Below are 20,512 nucleotides of genomic sequence, written 5' to 3'. Positions count from 1 at the left end.
TGGCTCAGAATAAGACCTTTAGAGGCATGATTGAGGGGAGGGACCAGAGAAACAGATTCAGTCCCTGGGAGAAGGTCTCAGAACTCTGGCAGTGGGAAATAAGAAAGCTGCAAGAGAAGGAAGTAACCTTGGGGTTTAAGGGGAAGAGAGTAGATCCTTGCAGTTCCACCCCTGCTCTCATTTTGCTCTGATCCCTCATCCCTTTGAAACCAGCTCAGACAGCTCCAGGTACATCTTTCCTTTCCCTCCCCACTCCCCTTAACCTAATTTATGCTCAAAATCACACCTGGGCCTTTAATAGTCTAGTCTCTTCTGTTAAACTCCTACGCATACGTCAAGACCCAGCTCAAATGGCCCTTCTGTGAGCCCCACCTCTTTTTCCCTAGATAAAACTAATTACCCTCTCTTAACAAATTTGTAATCCCAAGAATGTCTTTCATACTCTATGGCATCTGAGCCCTCTGTGCCTAGCATGCAACCAAACCCAGGGTGAATACTTGGGACATTTTGAGTGAATGAGAGAGTGAGCAACGTCTGAAAGCTCCTGCTGCCCTCTCTGTACTGGCTCTCCTTGGCCTCTGTTCCCCAGGGTGGGCTTATCAGCCCTCTGAGGTAACAGAGCCCTGTGTATAGTGATCACCATGGCAACTCCAATGGACGGGGGTGGGCTGCTCCCCAGCAACTATCCACTGGTCTCCAGCAGCAGTTGTGCAGCACAGATCTGCACTCTTGGGCCTCGGCACACACCAGGGCAGTTCACATGTTTTCTGACGTTATGAGAGAGAGTGGACAGGTGAGGAAGGGACCCTGAAGTGGGCCAGGAGTCTGCCAGGACACGGGGCTTCATCTTCTTTCTCTCTATGCAGAGCTGCTTGTGAGTGGAGCTCCCAGACTGCAAGGGATCTACTTTCCCTCCCTCCTTGACCAACGTCTCTTGGGATCTTTCTCTCCAGGTCAGAAACTGGCAGTGAGCCTATACTTCTGTTAAAACCAGTCCAGGCCACTCTGGACTGGGGGTGTCACTGGAGCTGATGGGGAGTTCCAGTGGGCATATCAGGGGCGGGGGGTAGCTGGAGATGGGGAACAGGGACAGGAGCAGAAAGAGAACTCAGAGGAGACAGAAGTGGGGCTTGGTTTCAGCACCACCTGCGAGAGGTCCTATTTCTTTTCTGAGCCTCAGTTTCTCCAATTGTGAAAGAGGGTGAGTTAACACTTTCTTCAAACACCTCACTGAGTCCTCGTGAAAAGAGGCTAGTCACCTAGATGGAGGAATGCTTAACACATGAGATGCATTTGTCATCTCCTGCTGTATGACAAATCACCCCCAAACTGAGTGACTTAAGACAACATTTATTACCTCATAGTTTCTGTGGGTCAGGAATACAGATTAGCTTCAGTGGGCCATCTGTCTCAGGATCTCTCACAGACGGTGATCAAAGTATCGGCCAGGGCTTCTGTCTCATCTCAAAGGACAGTTAGTGAAGGACCTCTTTCTGTGACCATGCCCAAGGTAAGACTCATCATGTCAGATTGTTGAACTGAGAGTCACAGGTCTTCTTGAGCTGGTGGCCACAGGCCCTCAGTTCTTTGCCATGGGGGCCTCTCCAGAAGGCAGCTCATAACACAGAAGCTGCTTCCATCAGCACAAGAAGAGCCAGGAAGAGTCAGAGAGATTGTGAACAAGACAGAAGTCACAGTCCACCTCAGCCCACCGTCTAGCTTCTGATGACAAGCATCCTTTCCAGGACTTCTCTGGTGGTTCAGTGGTTAAGAATCTGCCTTGCAGCACAGGGGACATAACCTCAATCCCTGGTTGGGGAACTAAGATACCACATGCCTTAGAGCAACTAAGCCTGCGAGCCACAACTAGAGTCCATTTGCTACAACGCAAGATTTCGCATGATGCCATGAGACCCGACACAGCCAAAAAAGAAATAATTTTTTTTTTTAAAGGAAGCAAGTCACTAGGTCCAGCCCAGACTCAAGAGTTGAGGGGAAACACAGTGTATGAATACCAGGGGGCTAAGGATTGTTAAAGAGTCATACCAGAAGCTGCACAATCACCAAACAATTAAGTCAAAATTAATAGGGTGTTTTGTTTGGGGTGATTTTTCAAGAGAATACAATTCATCTGGTTCTTAACCTCTCTGAGTTTATTGGCAGAGACCAATTCGCTGGGTGACCTGACAAATCACACCCTCTGAGTCTCAGTTTATTTATCAGTAAAATAAAGGGATTGGATTAACTAATCTCAAAGACCCTTTCCAGCTCTGACTTAATGCTTCTATGTTTTCCTTATTAAAAGATACTTACCACTTAGATACCATTTATCCTAAATCATTTTATCCTATTCATATTACAAATTTCACAAAAGTCCTTTAAAAACACATGCAAAAGAATAAGAGAATATGAATAAAGAAAAAAATTCACTTAGAAGAAAGGAATATAAACCTGAAAGCTGCAGAGGCTTTTAAGATGCCAGTGCTGGCCCTCAAATTTGACCCAAAGGCCTGTTCTTTGGAAGAAAGACAGAGATTATCCCAGAGTCGATTCCTGCTCTTGGCTCTCCTCCATGTTGGCCAAGCTGGTTCCTCTCTTTGAATGACCAGTTAGTGAAAATAGACAAAATCCTATTTGCAGAAGGCAAGTAGTATCCAGGATGGAGGGCTTGGAGCAATGCGCCTCCCAGCTAGGGGCCTGCTGGGGGCCCCTAGAGAGGGTTGGGTGGTACAGATGGGGGAGGAAATAGAAGAAAAAGATTGCAAAGGAGGAAGAGGAACCCCAGGTTCCTTGAGAAAGAGGCACTGGAGATGCGGTGATCCAGCCTGCCAGGGTCCAGGAAGCAGGTCCAGTGCCAGGGGTGATGGGTGGATGGAGCAGGGGGCTCCTTGGTGCCAGAGAGCCATGGAGGCAGCACAGAGAGCCCTCCGGTCAGGGGCTGGGCAGACGGCCACAGGCCTCCCTGTTCAGCCCTCCATTCATCTTTGTTTACAGAGTCTTGTCATTTGAGATGACCCTGTGTGTTTCTTTGCCTGCAGGACTAAGCTTGGAATTACCTGTTCCACAGCAAGAGCCGATGGAGCTGGGCCACCGACCAGGTAGGATGGGCAAGCAGGGACATGCTGAATGCACATGCAGTGCCTCTGGAGGGATCCCCTGAGGACAGCAAGGACCAACCTCTCCCCCTCTTAGTCTTGCTTTGGCCTCTAGACCTGCTGTGTGGCCCCGACTTCCTTGAGGCTTCTATCTGAAGACAGAAGGAAGAGGAAGGGCACAGAGGATTGCTGATCCCCTCCCATCTGCCTGGTCTTGGGGATTATGACCCCACCTTAGTGTCCCCTCTTGTAACCAAACACAAGTTCATGTGCCCATGGCACAGTGAGGCCATATAAACTAAAACATCAGAGTTTGGAGCAGAAAAAAGTTCCTTACAGGGCCAAGCAAGGAAAATGGGTGGCTCACGCTCAAAACCCCTGAACTCCTCAATGGTTTTCAGGCAGAAGATTTTATAGGCTTTGGGGTGAAGGCTGTAAGGTGTGTGACTTCTTTCTGATTGGGTAGTAGTGAGGTAACAGAGTGGTGCTCTAGGAATCTTGTGCTCCATTCTGAAGTTTTCATCCTCCACCAGGGTGGAGACCTTATTTCCTGCAGAAAAACTCAAAGATATCCCTTGAGGAGGAACTAGGATCCTGCTTTAATCACTACATTATTGTTCCTTTTTTTTTTTTTCCTGGCTCCACCACACAACTTGTGGGGGTCTTAGTTCCCCGACCAGAAATCGAACCTGCACCCTCGGCAGTGAGAGTGTGGAGTCCTAACCACTGGAGTGCCAGGGAATTATTTGCAATATTTTTTTTTTTATTCATTTATTTGGCTGGGCTTCCCAGGTGACTCTGTGCATAAAGAATCCATCTGCAATGCAGGAGACGCAAGAGATGTGAGTTCAATCCCTGGCTCTGGAAGGTCCCCTGGAGGAGGGCATGGCAATCCACTCCAGTATTCTTGCCTGGAGAATCCCATGGACAAAGGAGCCTGGTGGGCTACTGTCCATAGGGTCAGACATGACTGAAGTGACTGAGCACACACACACACATTGGCTTTCTGAGCCAGGGGCAGGAGATATGTTCCCAGCCATTGCAGCTCTCCTAACCCTAAAGGGCACGTGGAGGGTGAGCAGGCAGTTAAGATAAACTGTGTTAGAGGAGGCAGGCAGTAGCACAGCCTGGGAGAAACAGGAGTATGGATCCTGGAGACTTGCCCTCTTCCTTCTCACTATTCTCCTCCCTACCATCATTACCCCCATGGAGCTGAAGTCAGAGTATCCTGTTCTTGCCCTTTTGTTGTCTTCACAAAAGAGGAGAAACCTGTTCCCCCAGACCAAACTGCCTTCCCTCCCTCCTGTCTTGTGGTTTTGGCCAACAAACAGGCAGCCAAGAAAGGGGCGCCTCTGGGGACAAGGCTTCCAGGATGGGGACAGTGAACCTTCTCAAGAAAATGCAGGCAGACAGCAGTAAGAGCACTCAGCACCGGCCTGATCAACCATGGCCCTGCCTTGTGCTTGTGGGGAGATGGAAGCCCAGCTCAGGGCAGGGCTCCTCCTGAGCCCACAGGGCTGTGTTTCTTTCAGGAGTACTAGAGGATTCATCCAAAACATTGTGGAGGGACAGCTACCACCTGAGACTGAAGATTATGGGGGTGGCTGTATGTGGGGAGGGGGCAGAGACAGACCTGCCTTCTGTATTTTGCCCAGGATGAAGGTGTTTATTATATACCACGTGTAAAATGCTATATAAAATGTGTTGTAAGTCACTGTTCAGGGGGTTGTAAGATGAACTGTTACTTAGTTACTGGTCATTAAGAAAGAAAATATTGCTGGTTAGACCAGAGCGCATTGATCGTCAGATGCAGCCAGATGTCAAGGATGCTAACGTGAGAAGAAAGGACATTTCAGAATTGATGAGCTGCAGGGTGACCTGGGTCTGACTCCCCTGCAGCCATCTACTCATTCACTCCCTCACCGATGGGAGCCACCAGCAATCTCTGATGCACAGGGTTCTGGTGGGTGCTGAGGGGAGGCCCAGGACCAACTCACCTGTGGACCCACTACCATGACTCCCCTCCCCGATCAGGGAGAGAAAATAACAGGGTTTGAATCTTATAAGGATGGTCAGAGGGGAAAACCCAGAGAGATGCATGGAGCGTGCTGGGAACAGAGTTGTGGAGTTAAAAAGGAGGCACTGGCTCCACCAGCTTGGGGTGGGTGTCAGTGTCCTGGTGGGGCTGAGTTGGGAAGAACCTGGAGGATTTTGACTCAGGAGAAAGGAGGAGCTGGACTTCCAGGTAGCAGAACCAGTCTGAGCAAAGGCTGGGAGGTTGGACATCATGAGGTGTGGTGGGGAAGGAGTGGCAGTTTGGCTGGAGCCAGGGATCAGGGAAGAGAATGAGCAGACCTGTGGGCTTGGGGCAGGAAATTCCCGGGAACTGGAAGTCAGGGCAGGAGTGGGGATGGGGACAGGGAAGGGGAGAGATGGGGTGTGAGAGCCCGGAAGTGGCTGGGATGACACTATTCCATGAGCTGGAGAACAGGGGAGAGAAGTGGGGTTGGGAAGCAGCTCTAACTGGGGACAAAAGCTGGCCAACCCAGCTCTAGTACTTTCTAGCTGTGTGATTTGGCCAAGCCGAAAGACACCCTCTGCCAGCTTTCACAGTTGCTCACTGGATTGTTGGGGGTCGGGGGTAGTGGATGGAAGAGGTTCAAGGTGCAGTAAGGAACTAACCAAATGGAGTCAGTTCACTAAGCACAGAGAGGTCACCTCCTTTTCTGAAGGTCACACAGCTAGCCTCAAGGCTGGTCAGGCTGGGGCTGCAACCCCTGTGGTCAAAAACAGTGAGGGCTGCCTTGTCCAGTGTGACACTTTTCAGGCTACTACCCGCTCTCTTGGTCTCTCTCCTGATTTCTCACCCATACTTCTGTCTCCCGGGACTTCTTTCCGTCCTACCCGCGCCCCCCCACAACACCCCATACCATCTTTTTTTTCTACTCTGGGTTGTCTGTCTATTCCCCCTCCCCATTCCCATCATCGTTTTCCTACCCTCCACTTTCTGCATCTGTCTGTCTCCTCTCCTTCCTTTCCTGTCTCTTCCCTTTTCAGGTACAACCACTCTGACCAGGGCCCATCCGAACAACAACAAGGAAGGCCAGCAGGACACGGACCCCTGGAGAGCTGCCCATAGCCCTTTGGATACCTCCAAGCTCAAGTACCAGGCCCCGGTCTCCGTGAAGCCATCCCTGTACCGAGGAGACAGCCCCCGAAGCAGCTCCCTGGGGCGGGCCTCCCTGGAGGAGATCCCGCCTCCACCCCCTTCAGCTGTCAGCCGGGGATCCCTCTGGAGGGACTCAGACCCGGAATCCCTGAAGAAAGGGAGCTTCAGACCCTCCTCGAGGGAGAGCAGGGCTTCCTTACGAGAAGGGGCTCAGCCGTGCCAGGCGCCGAAGGAAGACCCCAACGCTGGGGCCCAGGGCCAGAGCGGCAGCAGCATTCCCAACAACATTCGTCACAAGTTTGGGAGCAACGTGGTGGACCAGCTGGTCTCCGAAGAGCAGGTGTCAGAACGGGGCACAGGAAGCTAAGGGTGGCAGGAGGGTCAAGCATGGAGATGGGCAATGAGGACCCCTAAGGAAGTTGCTCTTGAGTACAGAGTCCCTGTAATAATATCATCAGAGAGTAGTGTTTACTGCACACTTGCTATGGGCCAGGCACTGTGCACTGTTTAGTATTCACATCTAACTGTTCAATTTTCCCAGTGAGGGAGGTACTATAATAATCCTCATTTTACAGATTAGAAGCCCAAGCTTTAGCAGGCTTAAGTAAATGAACCCAAGTTAAACGGGATCCAAACTGTCTGGCAGATTCTGAAGCCCTGGTCTGTAATGATTTTGCACTTACAAGATTTATGTTAGAATTAGATGCTTTTAACTTAAGTCTCCTCAAGGGGACAGGATTGACTGGGAATCAGAAGATTTAAGTTTGAATCCTGGTTCTGCCCCTGAATCCTGGGAGACTTTGTATAGCTACTTTTCCTCTCTGAACCCAGTCTCTACATCTGTCAAGTGAGGCTGACTAGATCAGGCTGGCAAATAACAGAGCCTGAATTCACGGCAGACATCACCAATCGATGCTGGCCCTTTCCCCCCACTTGATACATCATTGCAGGAACTCAGTGCTGATCAATTGAAAGTTGAGAGAAAGCTCACCTGCCTACCTGCCACTTCTAGTCAAACAGAGATATTTTGAGGCATTTTGAAACATATTTTCAAAGTCACCTTCTCAACCCTCATAACAGACACATTGTACAGCAGGCCAGGCACTAGTCATTGTTTCTTTTTTTTGCTATTGTTCAGTGGCTAAGTCATGTCCAACTCTTTTAGACCCCATGGACTGCAGCACACCAGGCTCCACTGTCCTTCACCATCTTTTTTAACAGATGATAAATCTGGAGCTCAGAGAGGTGAAGTGATCTGCCTGGGGTCACACAGAACAAGTAGAAGAGCTAGGGTCAGAAAGGCTATGGGTGGGTCCCTTTCTACTTTATCATCTTAAGGTGGGGGACCCTTGCTCCTGTTAGTCTGGGAGGTCAAAATCCTAAACCCCCCACTCCACTTGGAGGATCTGGCCCCCACCTTGAGGTTGGCAGTATGGTCTCTATCTCTCTCTGCCCTTCTTAGCCTAGGGAACGTGCCATTTCTCTCTTTGGCCATCGTTGTCTTGGGCTTAAACCAAGAGATGTGTGTTTTGTTTTGTTTTGAATCCAGCTGTGACCCAGATCACAAGTGTCATCAGGCCAGCAAATATCAGAACTGGAAGTTACTTCAAAGACCACCCAGTTCTGCCCCCACCCTCATTTTAAGAGTAGGGGAACTGAGGCCCAGAAGGGAGCAAAAACTTGCCCAAATTAGCAGCTGGTATATGGCAGAGTTGGGACCCAAACCCAGTTCCTGGCTCTTAGGCCTGGGCTCAACCACTCCTACCACTGTAGGAGGCTTCCTTCTCTAGCTGTATGCTGGATTGAGTCCCTGCCCTGAGGTCCAGTTTCCTTCTTTATAAATAGTGGAAATAATACCACCTTATAAAGATGTCCCCTGCTGCTGTTCCATAGGGCTTCCCTGGTAGCTCACACGGTAAAGAATCCTCCTGCAATGCAGGAGACCTGGGTTCGATTCCTGGGTCAGAAAGATCCCTTGGAGAAGGGAATGGCAACCCACTCCAGTATTCTTGCCTGGAAAATCCCATGAACAGTGGAGCCTGGTGGGCTATAGTCCATGGGATCGCAAAGAGTTGGACAAGACTGAGCAACTGACACATTCACACGTTCAGTGTAGGGAGAAGTTTTCATGATCATTTTCTTCCTTGATGCCTGAGGCCCATGTGAAAGCTGAGGTGGTATGGGAGGGTGAGGGCGTTCAGCTACGCCAGCTCCCAGGACTGTGGTTGGTTGAAGGCTACAGGCTTAGGGTGGAGAGGAGTGGTGAGGGCAGGCTCCAAGGGAGGAGAAATTAGAGGGGAGATGTGGGATTCACTTTGCCTCCCTACCTTTTGTCTTCTCTCTCCCTCCTTCCCTTCCTACTTAGGCTCGAAAGGCCATCGGGGAAGCCTTGGAGGGCCAGAAGAGGACAAGCTCATGGCCCAGCAGGATCCAGAGCCCCACGGAAATTACCTCCATCTTTTCAGACTACTATGATCTGGGCTACAACATGCGGTCAAACTTGTTTCAAGGTCAGGCCGAAAGACAAGGGTATGGGCTAGGAAAACCCACAGCCTTCAAGTTATTGGGCCAGGAAGGACCTGGATCCCCAGAGGAATCTAAGACCCCAGGATACATCCCCAGGGACTCTCATTTCACAGCCACCAAGGGCCCTCTGTATGCCAGGCTTTGTGCCAAGTGCTGGGAATGTCCAGTCCCCTGGCAAGTCTGTCCTCACAGAGCAGATGGTCCCTCCCAGTTGGCAGTCAGCCCTACCTCCACCCTGTACCTCTGGTGTCCTAATCTGCCAAGAGGAGGCCAGTGCATCTCTGGTCTGGCCTACTTTGATTACAGGGACAGTATCAGCCTTCCTGGGTTCAAAGTTCAGCTTAGCCAATGGGTATGGCCTCAGGCAGGATCCTTAACTCTCTGAGCCTCAGCCAACTTTCTTGGTTGGTGTTGTTCAGTTGCTAAGTCATGTTCAACTCTTTGCGACCCCATGGACTGCAGCATGCCAAACTCCTCTGTCCTCCACTGTCTCTCAGAGTTTGCTCAAATTCATATCCATTGCATCAGTGATGCTATCTACTCATCTCATCCTCTGCCTCCCCCTTCTCCTTTTGCCTTCAATCTTTCCCAGAATCACAGTCTTTTCCAATGAATCGGTTCTTTCCGTTAGGTGGCCAAAGTATTGGAGATTCAGCTTCACCAATAATCTTGCCAATGACTATCCAGGGTTGATTTCCTTTAGGACTGACTGATTTGATCATCTTGCAGTTCAAGAGACTCTTTAAGAGTCTTCTCCAGCACCACAATTTGAAAGCATCAATTCTTCATCACTCAGCCTTTTTTACGGTCCTTCTTTATGTACTTTCTTGGTACAATGGGGCTTATAACATAACAGGATTTTATGAGGAACCAGCTTACTATCTGACAGGCCAGTATTTTTCTTTCCCAGATCCCAGCAGGGGCACCTCCGGGGCAAAGTGTGGGTCGGAGGCCAAGACATCTGCAGCAAGTCCTGTGGGCCTCTGAGGTCCTATTTGTCAGAGGAGTACCCCTAGATCCGTCTCACAGGCTGATGGGAAACAATTTCCCCAGGGCTTCTTGGTCATACAAGGTGGATCTGAAACTCAAATCCAGGTTTTTCTTCCACCTGCAAAGCCCCAGAGTCTTTCCCCAGTACTTGGTCACCTCCCAAAATATGACCCTGTTCCCAGGGGTCTAACTGATTGCTCGGATGGGGGTCCTCAGTGAGCAAGGAGCAGCGTCTCTCTGTCCCCACATTCCAGTTTGGCCTCATTGCAAAATATCAAGTCTTTCTGGCCCCCTTCTTTCCTCCCTCCTTCCTCTATGCCTTCTCAGTGTCCTCAGGGCCTGGCAACCCCCTACCTGGCTCAGATCCTCATCACCCAAGGAACCAGACAACCACTGGAAAACGTTCTGAGTTTTCCTTTGAGCCTGAAGAAAGGGTAGTGCTTGGGGAGAGAAGAGAGAATACAGCCTCAGATTGTCCCTTTCTGAGTCTTGGGAGTCGGCCTTCCATTACAATTATCGCTCAATAATTTTATGTATGGTGATGTCTGAAGTGAAGTGAAGTCACGCAGTCGTATCTGACTCTTTGCGACCCCATGGACTGTAGCCTACCAGGCTCCTCTGTCCATGGGATTTTCCAAGCAAGAATACTGGAGTGGGTTGCTATTTCCTTCTCCAGGAGATCTTCCCGACCCAGGGATCAAACCCAGGTCTCCCGCATTGCAGGCAGATGCTTTACAGTCTGAGCCACCAGGGAAGTCTCTCTACATACCTTTAAAAGAATGATATAAAAAGCATCTGTGTATACTTTACCCAGGGCTTCCCTGGTGGTCACACGGAAAGGAATCTGCCTGCAATGCAGGAGAACCCTGGGTTGGGAAGAGCCCTTGGAGAAGGGAATGAATGACAACCTACTACAGTATTTTTGTCTGGAAAGTTCCATGAACAGAGGAGCCTGGCCAACTTCAGTCCATGGGACCACAAAGAGTCGGACATGACTGAGCAACTAACATGCACATGCACACTTCAGCCAGTCTGAGAAACACAATTGCGCTGAGGGAGCAAACAAACCCATGGAGCCAGTGCAAACTAGCTTGCATCAGCTTCTAAAAGGTGATGGTTAAATTTTACCAAATTGTTGGTATCATAAGCTATCTTACAATTGGCCATAGTCCTACAATTGACCTTTGAACACAGAAGAGTCAGGGTGTCAACCACTGCTCTACCAGTACCCCCAGCACACAGTCAACAATCCAAGTACTACTATCTCTGCCCCCAAAACAAACGAATTGATAAATGACTCACCCAAGGGAGGATGCTGAGATAGTTGAAACAGAATCAGGACTCAAATCCTAGTTCTTTTGTTTCCATGTATGGTGACCCATAACCAAACACAAACTTCCCCTACACCTAGTTAATTTTCAAAGATCTATAGAAGGAAAATGCAGGTACTATATTTATTGAAAAAAAAAAAAAAAACACATATAGGTGGACCTGTGTATTTCAAACCCATACTGTTCAAGGGTCAACTCCAGAAACTGGCAAGGGCTTACAAATTAGGTCGTTGCTTTCTGCACCCAGCAGAAAGCAGAAGGGCAGCATGCCTCACCCATCCATCCCCCTCCATCCGCCCAGGTTGGTCTTGGCATTTGCTGCTCCAGGCTGAGGAGGCACCTGTGGCTGGACAGGAGTGGGAGGGAAGAAGCAGGCTAGGTGGGGAAGGCCGCAGGAGGGTCTTTTCTCTTAGTGAGATGAGGAGCCAAGGGAGGGTCTTAAGCAGAGAATGGCATTGACTTAGATTAAAGGATCATTCCAGTTGCTGTGTTGAGAACACAGGGAGCTGGGATAGAAACAGGGAGACCAGCGAGGAGGTGCCTGCAAAAATCCAGGTGGGGTAAATGATGGGGGCTTGGTCTAGAGAGCAGGGCTGCTGCATTTTATGACTCTGATAGGTACCATTGTGCAAGAATGGGTTTCCCAGGTGGCTCAAGTGGTAAAGAACCTGCCTACCAACACAGGAGATTTAGGAGATGCCGGTTTGATATCTGGGGTGGGAAGACCCCCTGGAGGAGGAAATGGCAACCCACTCCAGTATTCTTGCCTGGGAAATCCCATAGACAGAGCAGCCTGATGGGCTTCAGTCCATGGGATCACAAAGAGTCGGACACGACTGAGCACACACACACATCGTGCAATATGGCGGCACAGGGAGGTAGTGGTGAAGGTGATCTGATGCAGGAGGAGCCTGGCGATTTGTGTAAGGCAGGGCAAACACAATATACTAACCAATGGATTTGGGTGCATGAGAGGGAATAAAGGTTGATGTCGTGGTTTTTGACCTGAACAACTTAAAGGATGAGATTGTTATTTACTGAGACAGAGAAGGGTCCAGGAGGAGTGGCTTGAAGAAATCCTATGCCATGCTGAGTCATAAAGATAATCTTTTATATAGTTTTGGTTTTCACACCTAAGTCTTTAATCCATGTGGAGTTGATTTCTGTTTTCAGTGTGAAGCAAGGATTCATTGTTAATTTCTCCTTGGTGTGAAAATCCTATTTTCTCAGTACCTTTTACTGAATTATCTCATCTTTGGCCCCCAGTGACCTGCAGTGGTACAACTGGTCTCCATCAAGTTTCCTTATGTGCATGGATCAGTTTCCAGGCTCTCTATTCTGTCCACTGGTCAAATATTACACTTTTAATTATCAGGGTATTATAAGTGGCCTGATATCTGGTTGGGCTGTCTTCACTCCCCACTCCTTCACCACCACCAGCAGGAATAGCTAATGTCATAGCTTATTCTAGGCTCTTTGCTCTTCATATAAATTCTAAATCAGCTTGTCAATATCCATGAAAAATCCTGTTGGCATTTTGATTGAAAGTATTGATACATTGAATCTACAGCTCAATTTAGGGGCAGTTGTCAGTTTTCTGACAATGAATTTTCCAATCCATGAGTATGGTCTACAATCCCATTAATTTAAATCTACCTTCAAAATGTGTCAGTAACACTTAAAAAATTTTTTTTCTACAAAGATTACACAACTTTTTGTTAGACTTGCTTTGAAAAATCTTTTATTTATCTACTTTTTGCTGCTTATTGCAAATAGTATCTTTTTAAAAATGTGATTTTTTTTTCTAACTTTGCTGCTTATATACACAGAAGCAATTTTAATTTTTGTACATTAATCTTATATCCAGAGGGCTTACTCAATTCACCTATTCCAATAATTTGTTTGTAGATTCTTTGGGGCTTCTTATTTTTAATAATAACAATGGCTCTATTCATGTGTAGCATGTAACATGAGCCAGGCACTGCTCTAAGTACTTTATATACATTTTAATTTTCATAAGAACCTTAGGCAGTATTGCTATAATCTGCCCCTGCCACCTTTTTAAGACAGAAAAAATGACTTGCTTAAGGCCACTTGCTTAAATAACTTGCTTAAGGCCACACATCTAGGAACAGTCAGAGTTGGGGTTAAACTCTGGCAGCCTGGGACCAGAGTTCACATTATTACCCATGAGGCTCTATTCCATCTTTGTACCATCTGTCCCAGCTGGTTTATCTGGGACAATGGTGCAAATAAGCAGGTATCCCTCTCTGCTTCTTGAGTCTAACATTTTACTATTAAATCCAATATTTTAAAAGGAATTTGAAGGTACCTTTTATCAGATTGAGGGCTCCATTTATTCCTAGTTAGCTAGCACTTTAATTTTTTAAAAAGTCGTGCATGAGTGCTGAGTTGTATTAACTATTTCTACAGCTGTTTTTGTTTAGTTTTTTTGACTGTACTGCTCAGCTTGCATGGATGAGTTCCCCACCCAGACCCTCGGCAGGGTGGAGTCCTAACCACTGAACCACCAGGGAAGCCCCATAAAGTTTTTCTATTTTTGGCTGCATCTCACAACATCTTAGTTCCCCGACCAGGGTTGGAACCCATGACCCCCACAGTGGGAGCACAGAATCTTTACCTCTGGACCACCAGGGAAGTCATACAGCTGTTACTTAGATGATCATATGATTTTTTCCTTTGATCTGTTGATGTGGTAAATTATAGTAACTGATTTTTAAATATTAAACCAAACTTGTATACCTACATTTAAATTAGTATAGATGCATTATCAGGCTTCCTGGGTGGCTCAGGGGTAAAGAATCCACCTGCCAACACAGGAGTCGAGGGTTCAATCCCTGGGTTAGGAAGATCCCTTGGAGAAGGGCATGGCTACCCACTCCTTGCCTGGGAAATCCCAAGGACAGAGGAGGCTGGCGGGCTATAGTCCACGTGGATCACAAAAGAGTTAGACATAGCGATAAAACAATAGATGCATTATTTTTTTTTTTATTGTAAAGGCTGTCATGTAGAAGAGTGTATAAAGTCTTTGTGTAGAATATAAAGAATAATAATAACTAGTTGTGTGCCACCTCCTGGGTCAGTGGGTGGCTTTACAGGGCCCTTGGAAGCCTCTCCTGTATTTCTCCCAGCTGCCTCATCTCACTTTTGTTTGACCCATTTTTTTGATGTTTTTGGCTCATGGCTGTGAAAGTGCTGAGTCCTAATCACTTGACCGGCAGGAAGTCCCTGTTTGACTCTTGTTAACAATCCCTTTGCTTTTCTCTATAGTGTCAGACCTCTTGGGCAGGAGACATTTGAGTACAGACCAGAAGGAGTGGGGCTCAGCCTGTGGATTGCAGGGGAAGAGCAGTCAGGCACAGGGGCCATGCTAAGGACATAGACTCTTTCTGGCCCTTTTACTGGGAACCACTGTAGGATTTTGTACTAAGGAGTGACTTCTGTTTCCAAGGATCCATCTGGCTGTAGTGTTACAGGACAGAACCCAGAAGGGCAGGACTAGAAGCAGAAGAATCAGTGAGGAGGACCAGATTAGAGGCAGGATTGAAAATGGCTCCAGGCTGGTCCTCTCTCCACTAGCTCACATCTGGTTCACAGAAACACATGCATGTACATCCTTGCACTTGAGTTATTATGCCTGGTGCATTCTTATCTGGGGCCAATGCCTCTTGTTCCAAGCCTTGGTGCACCCCAAACTTTCAGGCAATGTGTCAAGCTCCCCAAGTGACCCCAGGAGTTATTTCACAGCTCAGTCTGTTATCTGATCTCTACTAGCCTTAGGGCTTCAGTCCAAGTCTCTGACTTAACATTGTGTTCTGTAAACATTTAAATCGATAAATACTAAACACCATAAAAATCACTTTTTAAAAAAGTGGATTTCTTTCTCAATAGCATCATCATTAGAGAACACGACCTGTAATGATTGCAGTCCTTTCAAATGCGGAGCTTTATAATCCAGCAGATGGTCAATTTTTATAGATAATCAATATATATTTGAAAATAGTTTGAATTCAGGATTCTATATCTATTAATTACTAAAAGATGTACCTTCAAGTCTTCCCCTATGATAGCAGCCTTGTCAATTGCTCTTTGTAGTTCTGTCAGATTTGCTTTACCAATTTCATGATTATTCCAGGGCAGCTAGTTTAGAATTATTATGTCACCGGAATGAACTGCAGTTACTTTTATCTCTTATAGTGCTTTTGCTTTACAGTCTATTTTATCCAATATTAATGTCATGTGACTAGATTGCTTTGTGATTTTGTGATTATTAATCCTTTTCTGTATTTCCGTGTTTATTTTCTCTTTGTGTCCTTTTGCTTTAAATGTGCTTAAAATAATAAATATCTTAAAACATCTATAGCCTGATCATCTGTTTTTTAAACAGCTGGTCTACTCCATTTATATTTATTTTAATTACTGATAGACTTGGATTTATTTTTATGGTCTTATTTTGTACTTTCTGTTTGACCTAATTTTTCTATGCTGCTTTTTTTCTCTTTCCCTTGTTTTGGATTTGAGTGAGCTTTCTTTTTTTCGCCCAATCTAAATTTTGTCCTTATTCTTCCTATTCTCTCAGTGCTTATCCTTGAGTTTTCTTCTTTCTGGCCGAACTGTGTGGCTTGCAGGATCTTAGTTCCCTTACCGTGGAAGCTCAGTCCTAACCACTGGACCTCCAGTGAATTTCCTATCTTTGACATTTTTACATGCATAGTTAGCAAATTCTAAAGTTAATCAAGGTATTTCAGCTTTTCTGAACAATATAAAGGTGTTAGAATGCTTCACCTTTATTCTTGCCACCCCTCCAATATCAGCTAATGTGTGATTATTTTACAGGTTTTTTACTCTACATAAGCAAAGTAGTTTAAGCTGTGGATTTTGGAGCCACAGGGTCCGCGTTTGAGTCCTCCATCTTTCACTTCCCAGCTGCATGACTTTAAACAAGTGACTTAACCTTTCTGTGCTTCAGTGACTTCAACAGCAAAATGGGGGTAATAACCACACTTCTTAGCGTTGTTGGGAAAATTCAGTGAGGAAGTTCTGTAAAGCTTTGAATGAAACTGTCTGTGCTTAGCACCTGCTAAATCTTCAAAAATACTTACCTGTCACAATCATTATTTTGCTCCACATATTCAACATTGGTACTGTTGTTATAATTGATGTGTATTTAGATTTATTCAAGATTTCCAATATCTTTGCCTACCATCCCTTCTTTTACCTCAGATTTTTTCCTTCTGGGATTATTTTTTCTTTCTGAATTATGTTGTTTAGAAGATTTTTGGGGTGAGATTCTGTCGTTGGTTTTTTGTTTTGTTTTTTTTTTGCTAAGCTGTGTGGCCTATGGGATCTCAGTTCCCCAAGTAGGGATCAAACCTGTGTCCCCTGAATTGGGAGCACAGAGTCTTAACCACTGGACTGGCCAGGAAATCCCTGTTGTTGGTAAATTTTAAGCTCAGAAAGATTTTTATTTCATCCTATTCTTGGAAGAGTTATTGTAAACAGTTCGAAATTGTTGATTTCTTTTTGTCAGCACTTTGATGATGCTAATTTATTTCCTCCTCACTTGGATGGTTATTTAAACTCATTATTCTTCTCATAATCTGTCTTTTCTCTGTGGCTATTTCTAAGATTTCTTTGTCTCTGGTATTCTAAATTTTACTTGATTGTACCTAGGTAAGGAATTCTTTTTGCTTAAACTGACTGGGGAATTGTGATTCTTGAATCTAAGGATTCATGTATTTCATAAATTCTGAAAAAATTCCAGCCACTATCTTTCCAAATATTGTCTCTCCCTGTTTTCTCCACTCTCTCCTTTAGAACTACAATTAGACATATGTTAGGCCTTCTCATTTACTCTTTATTTAACAGTTTTTTATTTTCCACATCTTTATTTCCCCCCCTCTATGCTGCATTCTACTTAATTTCTTTAGATATTATCTACTAGGTTACCATTTTTTCTCATCTGTATCTAATTAGCTCTTTTACCTGTCCATTGAATTTGTTTTTAAAAGTTATGATGTCAATTTTCAAACTTAAAGAAAAGTAGAGAAGAGTTTAATAAGCAGATATTGCACTTACCATCCAGCTTCACTAATTATCAATACACAACTAATCTTGTTTCATCATTTTCCTCACCCACCCATTCATTCCCACCCCAGATAATTCTGAAGCAAATCCCAGGCCTCTTACCATCCATCATCACCTTTCTTTTTATTTTATTTTCCATCCATTGTGTGTGCATGCTCAGTCTCTTCAGTTGTGTCTGACTCTTTGCGACCCTAGGAACTGTAGCCCACCAGGCTTCTCTGTCCAGTTGGATTCTTCAGGCAAGAATACTGGAGTGGGTTGCCATGCCCTCCTTCAGGGGATCTTCCTGACCTAGGGATTGAACCCATTACCTTTCAACTATTATATTTTATTTCTGAAATTCCATTTGCTTCTTTTACTAACCTGTCTGTTCTTTATGGGTAGTTTTTTATTCTTTGCTTATGTTTTTATTCTCTTTTTCACAACTTTACACACTGAATGACAATAATTTTATATTCTGTAACTGATCATTCAAATCTTTGTGTCTTTTGGAATTTGGTCCTCTGATGATTTTTCTGACTTTTGATCATGGTAACTATTTCCTTGTGTGTGTTTTAACTTAACACACAGACCTAAATGAAAATATAGGTACCAACTGCCACATGCCAGCTGCTCCAAGGAATGTAATCTTCCCAATATTGTGAGAACATTTTGTTCTTTTGAACAGATCAAGAGGTCAAAGCTCTGAGAGATTAAAATCTTATCTGAGGCCATACTGTCCATAAATGATGGACCTCGGGTTTGAGTCCAGGCCAGCCTTCCTCTGCCTAACCCTTCCTAACCTCTGCCCTTCCACAACCCATGATCCACAGGGGAAACTGACACCCACATATGAACCCTGCAGTACTTGACCTCTGTTGACTTGGGGCTTCTTTTCTTCATGGGGTTCCATAGGGGCCCCACAGGAGACGAAAAGCCTCATGAAGGCTTCCTACACTCCCGAGGTGATTGAGAAATCGGTGAGGGACTTAGAGCACTGGCATGGCAGGAAGACGGATGATCTGGGTAGGTGGGAAGCTGGGGTTGGGGGAGGAGGGAACTCCCTGGGTAGGGTGTGTTGGCCTAAGGTCCTGAAAGAAACCACAACAGCAGCTAGAGCCCTGGGGTGGGCCTGGAAGACATATGGGTTGCCATTGGTACCTGCACACTCCAGAGGTCCTCTTGGTGATTTGTGCTGGCTCCTTCTCTCCGCTCTGCAGGACGGTGGCACCAGAAAAATGCGATGAACATGAACTTGCAGAAAGCACTGGATGAGAAAGAAAAGAGCAAAAACAAGAACTCAAAGTAGATGCAACCCAGGAGAGGTGCCCTCCGCTCAGAGAAAGTGCTAATAAAGAAAGGCACACATCCGAACCTTTGTCTCTGCTTGGCTCCTCTCTTCAGGTTGCGGGAGAGGGCAATGTATAGTGCTGGAGAAACCTACTGAGAAAGGACAGAAGCCCTAACAGTCCAAACTACCGTTCCCTCCTCACCCAACCCCAGCCTTTCCTCCTGGGGACACACACACACACACACACACACGTTTCCCTCATAATTCCAGGAAAGGATGTGAGAGCAGAATGGAACTCTGCTCAAGCCCGGGGTGCCTCGCCCGGGGCGAAGGGCTCCTATAGGGGACCCCTGCTGGATCTTACTGCACGGCCTCCATAGCACAACCCCAATTATTTACAAACATCGGTTCCTTCCCCAAGATCCAATGGACTTCAGAGGAACTGGCCACGCCTCCTCCAATCCAGGGGTAATTTTGATTGGTCTTCAGAAATTCTAACCCTTCCTTCTACACACAAAGTGATTGGTTCAGAAAGGGGCATGTGATTCAACTTGGGCCAATGAGATGCAAGAAAAGGTGTGGGTGTGTGGAGCATTCTGGGAAATTCTTTTCTCTACCTGGAAAGCTTGGGAGCCTTCCTTGCTCCTCTTGTGGTGAGAGAAACGTGCAGAGCAGACAGCTCTTGGCAGATACCCTATGACTAAAGGAACTGCAGACACTGCAGCACAATCTGGTCCCCCATGACCTCATGGAACGCCATCCTCCTGGCCAGAAGTCCCCCCCGCCCCCAACCAATACCCACCGCCTACTCCCTCTGAACTTCTTATAATGTGCACCTGGGCATCTTCTCACTGTTTAAGTCAAACTTATCTTGAACCAATAAGGGCCCCTGATAACAAGAGAGGAGGGACCTCAGAATTGGGGCACCAAGGAAGAATCCCCAGAGAAGGGGTTCCAGGTTAGACAGTCATGCTTGCCATCTGATCCCGAAGCTTATAACCTGGTGGGTCTCCAAGACATAGCATTCCCCAACGCCCAGATCACTGATTCGCACTAAACCAACCCTAAACCTAGGAGCTTAAAATGACCACAATCATTTATTTACTTAGATTGTGCACTTTGAGCAGGGTTAGAAGGTATGGCTCATTTCTGCTCCATGGGGCATCTGCTGTGAAAATGGCTGCTTCTCTCACATACCCTGTGTCTCAGCTGGAGGCTGGTTGGGCATCACTTTTTCTTTGTTGGAGCTCCGCCTCTCCTTGCGGCAGTTTGGGCTTCTCCCTGGCATGGTGACTGTGTTCCAAGTAGTCTCTCAAGGAGACAAGACTCAATGTGTTAGAACTTATCATGTCTTAACACTGGCTTGTTAATGTCCCTGTGATCAGAGACAAATACGGTCAAGTCAAACTTCTAGTGGGAGGTGGCTAAACAAGAGCATTCCTATCAGCAGAAACAGTTCACTGGAGACTCACCACAATAACTGTCTACCACAGTGACCATCATCCTCTGGAAAAATCAAAAGTGTATCTCTGGCAGAAAAAGGGAGCGGGCCCCTTTTTCCACAAAAAGGAGTGACATCTTTAAGGTAGGATTGGATGTAGTACAGGGAAGTGAATTTGGCTTGATTTAATATTTACTGGGTACCTTACTGTGTAAAACATTGAGTTCAGCTCAGCTTTCTAATATTAGGTACCTAATTTCTGCAAGACACTGTTCTTCTGTGAGAAAAACTAGATTTCATCTTTCAGTTCAGAGCAGTTCAGTCACTCACTCATGTCCGACTCTTTGTGACCCCATGGACTACAGCACACCAGGCTTCCCTGTCCTTCAACAACTCCAGGAGCTTGCTCAAACTCATGTCCATTGAATCGGTGATGCCATCCAACCATCTCATCCTCTGTTGTCCCCTTCTCCTCCCACTTTCAATCTTTCCCAGCATCAGGGTTTTTTCCAAGGAGTCAGTTCTTCACATCAGGTGGCCAAAGTATTGGAGTTTCAGCTTCAGCATCAGTCCTTCCAATGA

At 46.3% G+C, this 20,512-nt stretch overlaps 1 protein-coding gene across 3 annotated transcripts; it reads left to right on the top strand.

The window, feature by feature from the left end:
* The first annotated feature begins 657 nt into the window (after positions 1-657).
* On the top strand, positions 658-18,572 carry CIMIP4 (ciliary microtubule inner protein 4). 3 transcript variants are annotated; one of them, XM_070789769.1, is made up of 7 exons: positions 658-793; positions 867-953; positions 3,039-3,098; positions 6,153-6,604; positions 8,630-8,774; positions 18,114-18,224; positions 18,419-18,572. In XM_070789769.1, the coding sequence occupies exons 3-7, from the start codon at positions 3,077-3,079 to the stop codon at positions 18,505-18,507; spliced, it is 819 nt and encodes a 272-aa protein (XP_070645870.1). In that variant the 5' UTR covers positions 658-793; positions 867-953; positions 3,039-3,076; the 3' UTR covers positions 18,508-18,572. The 3 variants fall into 3 exon arrangements, with proteins under 3 accessions (XP_070645870.1, XP_019815674.1, XP_070645871.1); XM_019960115.2 differs by lacking the exons at positions 658-793; positions 867-953 and adding an exon at positions 1,390-1,510; XM_070789770.1 differs by lacking the exons at positions 658-793; positions 867-953 and adding an exon at positions 2,650-2,846.
* The last annotated feature ends 1,940 nt before the right edge of the window (positions 18,573-20,512 follow it).

This window comes from Bos indicus, chromosome 5 (genome assembly GCF_029378745.1).
Source record: "Bos indicus isolate NIAB-ARS_2022 breed Sahiwal x Tharparkar chromosome 5, NIAB-ARS_B.indTharparkar_mat_pri_1.0, whole genome shotgun sequence".
NCBI classification, from domain to species: domain Eukaryota; kingdom Metazoa; phylum Chordata; class Mammalia; order Artiodactyla; family Bovidae; genus Bos; species Bos indicus.
Note: the sequence above shows the minus strand (reverse complement) of the source record. Positions and strands in the feature narration are given on the sequence as shown.

Bases quoted from the DNA above. Each gene is read 5' to 3' on its own strand.
- CIMIP4 (XM_070789769.1), top strand. From the start codon at position 3,077: ATGGAGCTGGGCCACCGACCAG. The intron at 8,775-18,113 runs GTCAGGCCGAAA...GGGGTTCCATAG, and splicing joins GCGGTCAAACTTGTTTCAAG to GGGCCCCACAGGAGACGAAA. The intron at 18,225-18,418 runs GTAGGTGGGAAG...TCCGCTCTGCAG, and splicing joins CAGGAAGACGGATGATCTGG to GACGGTGGCACCAGAAAAAT.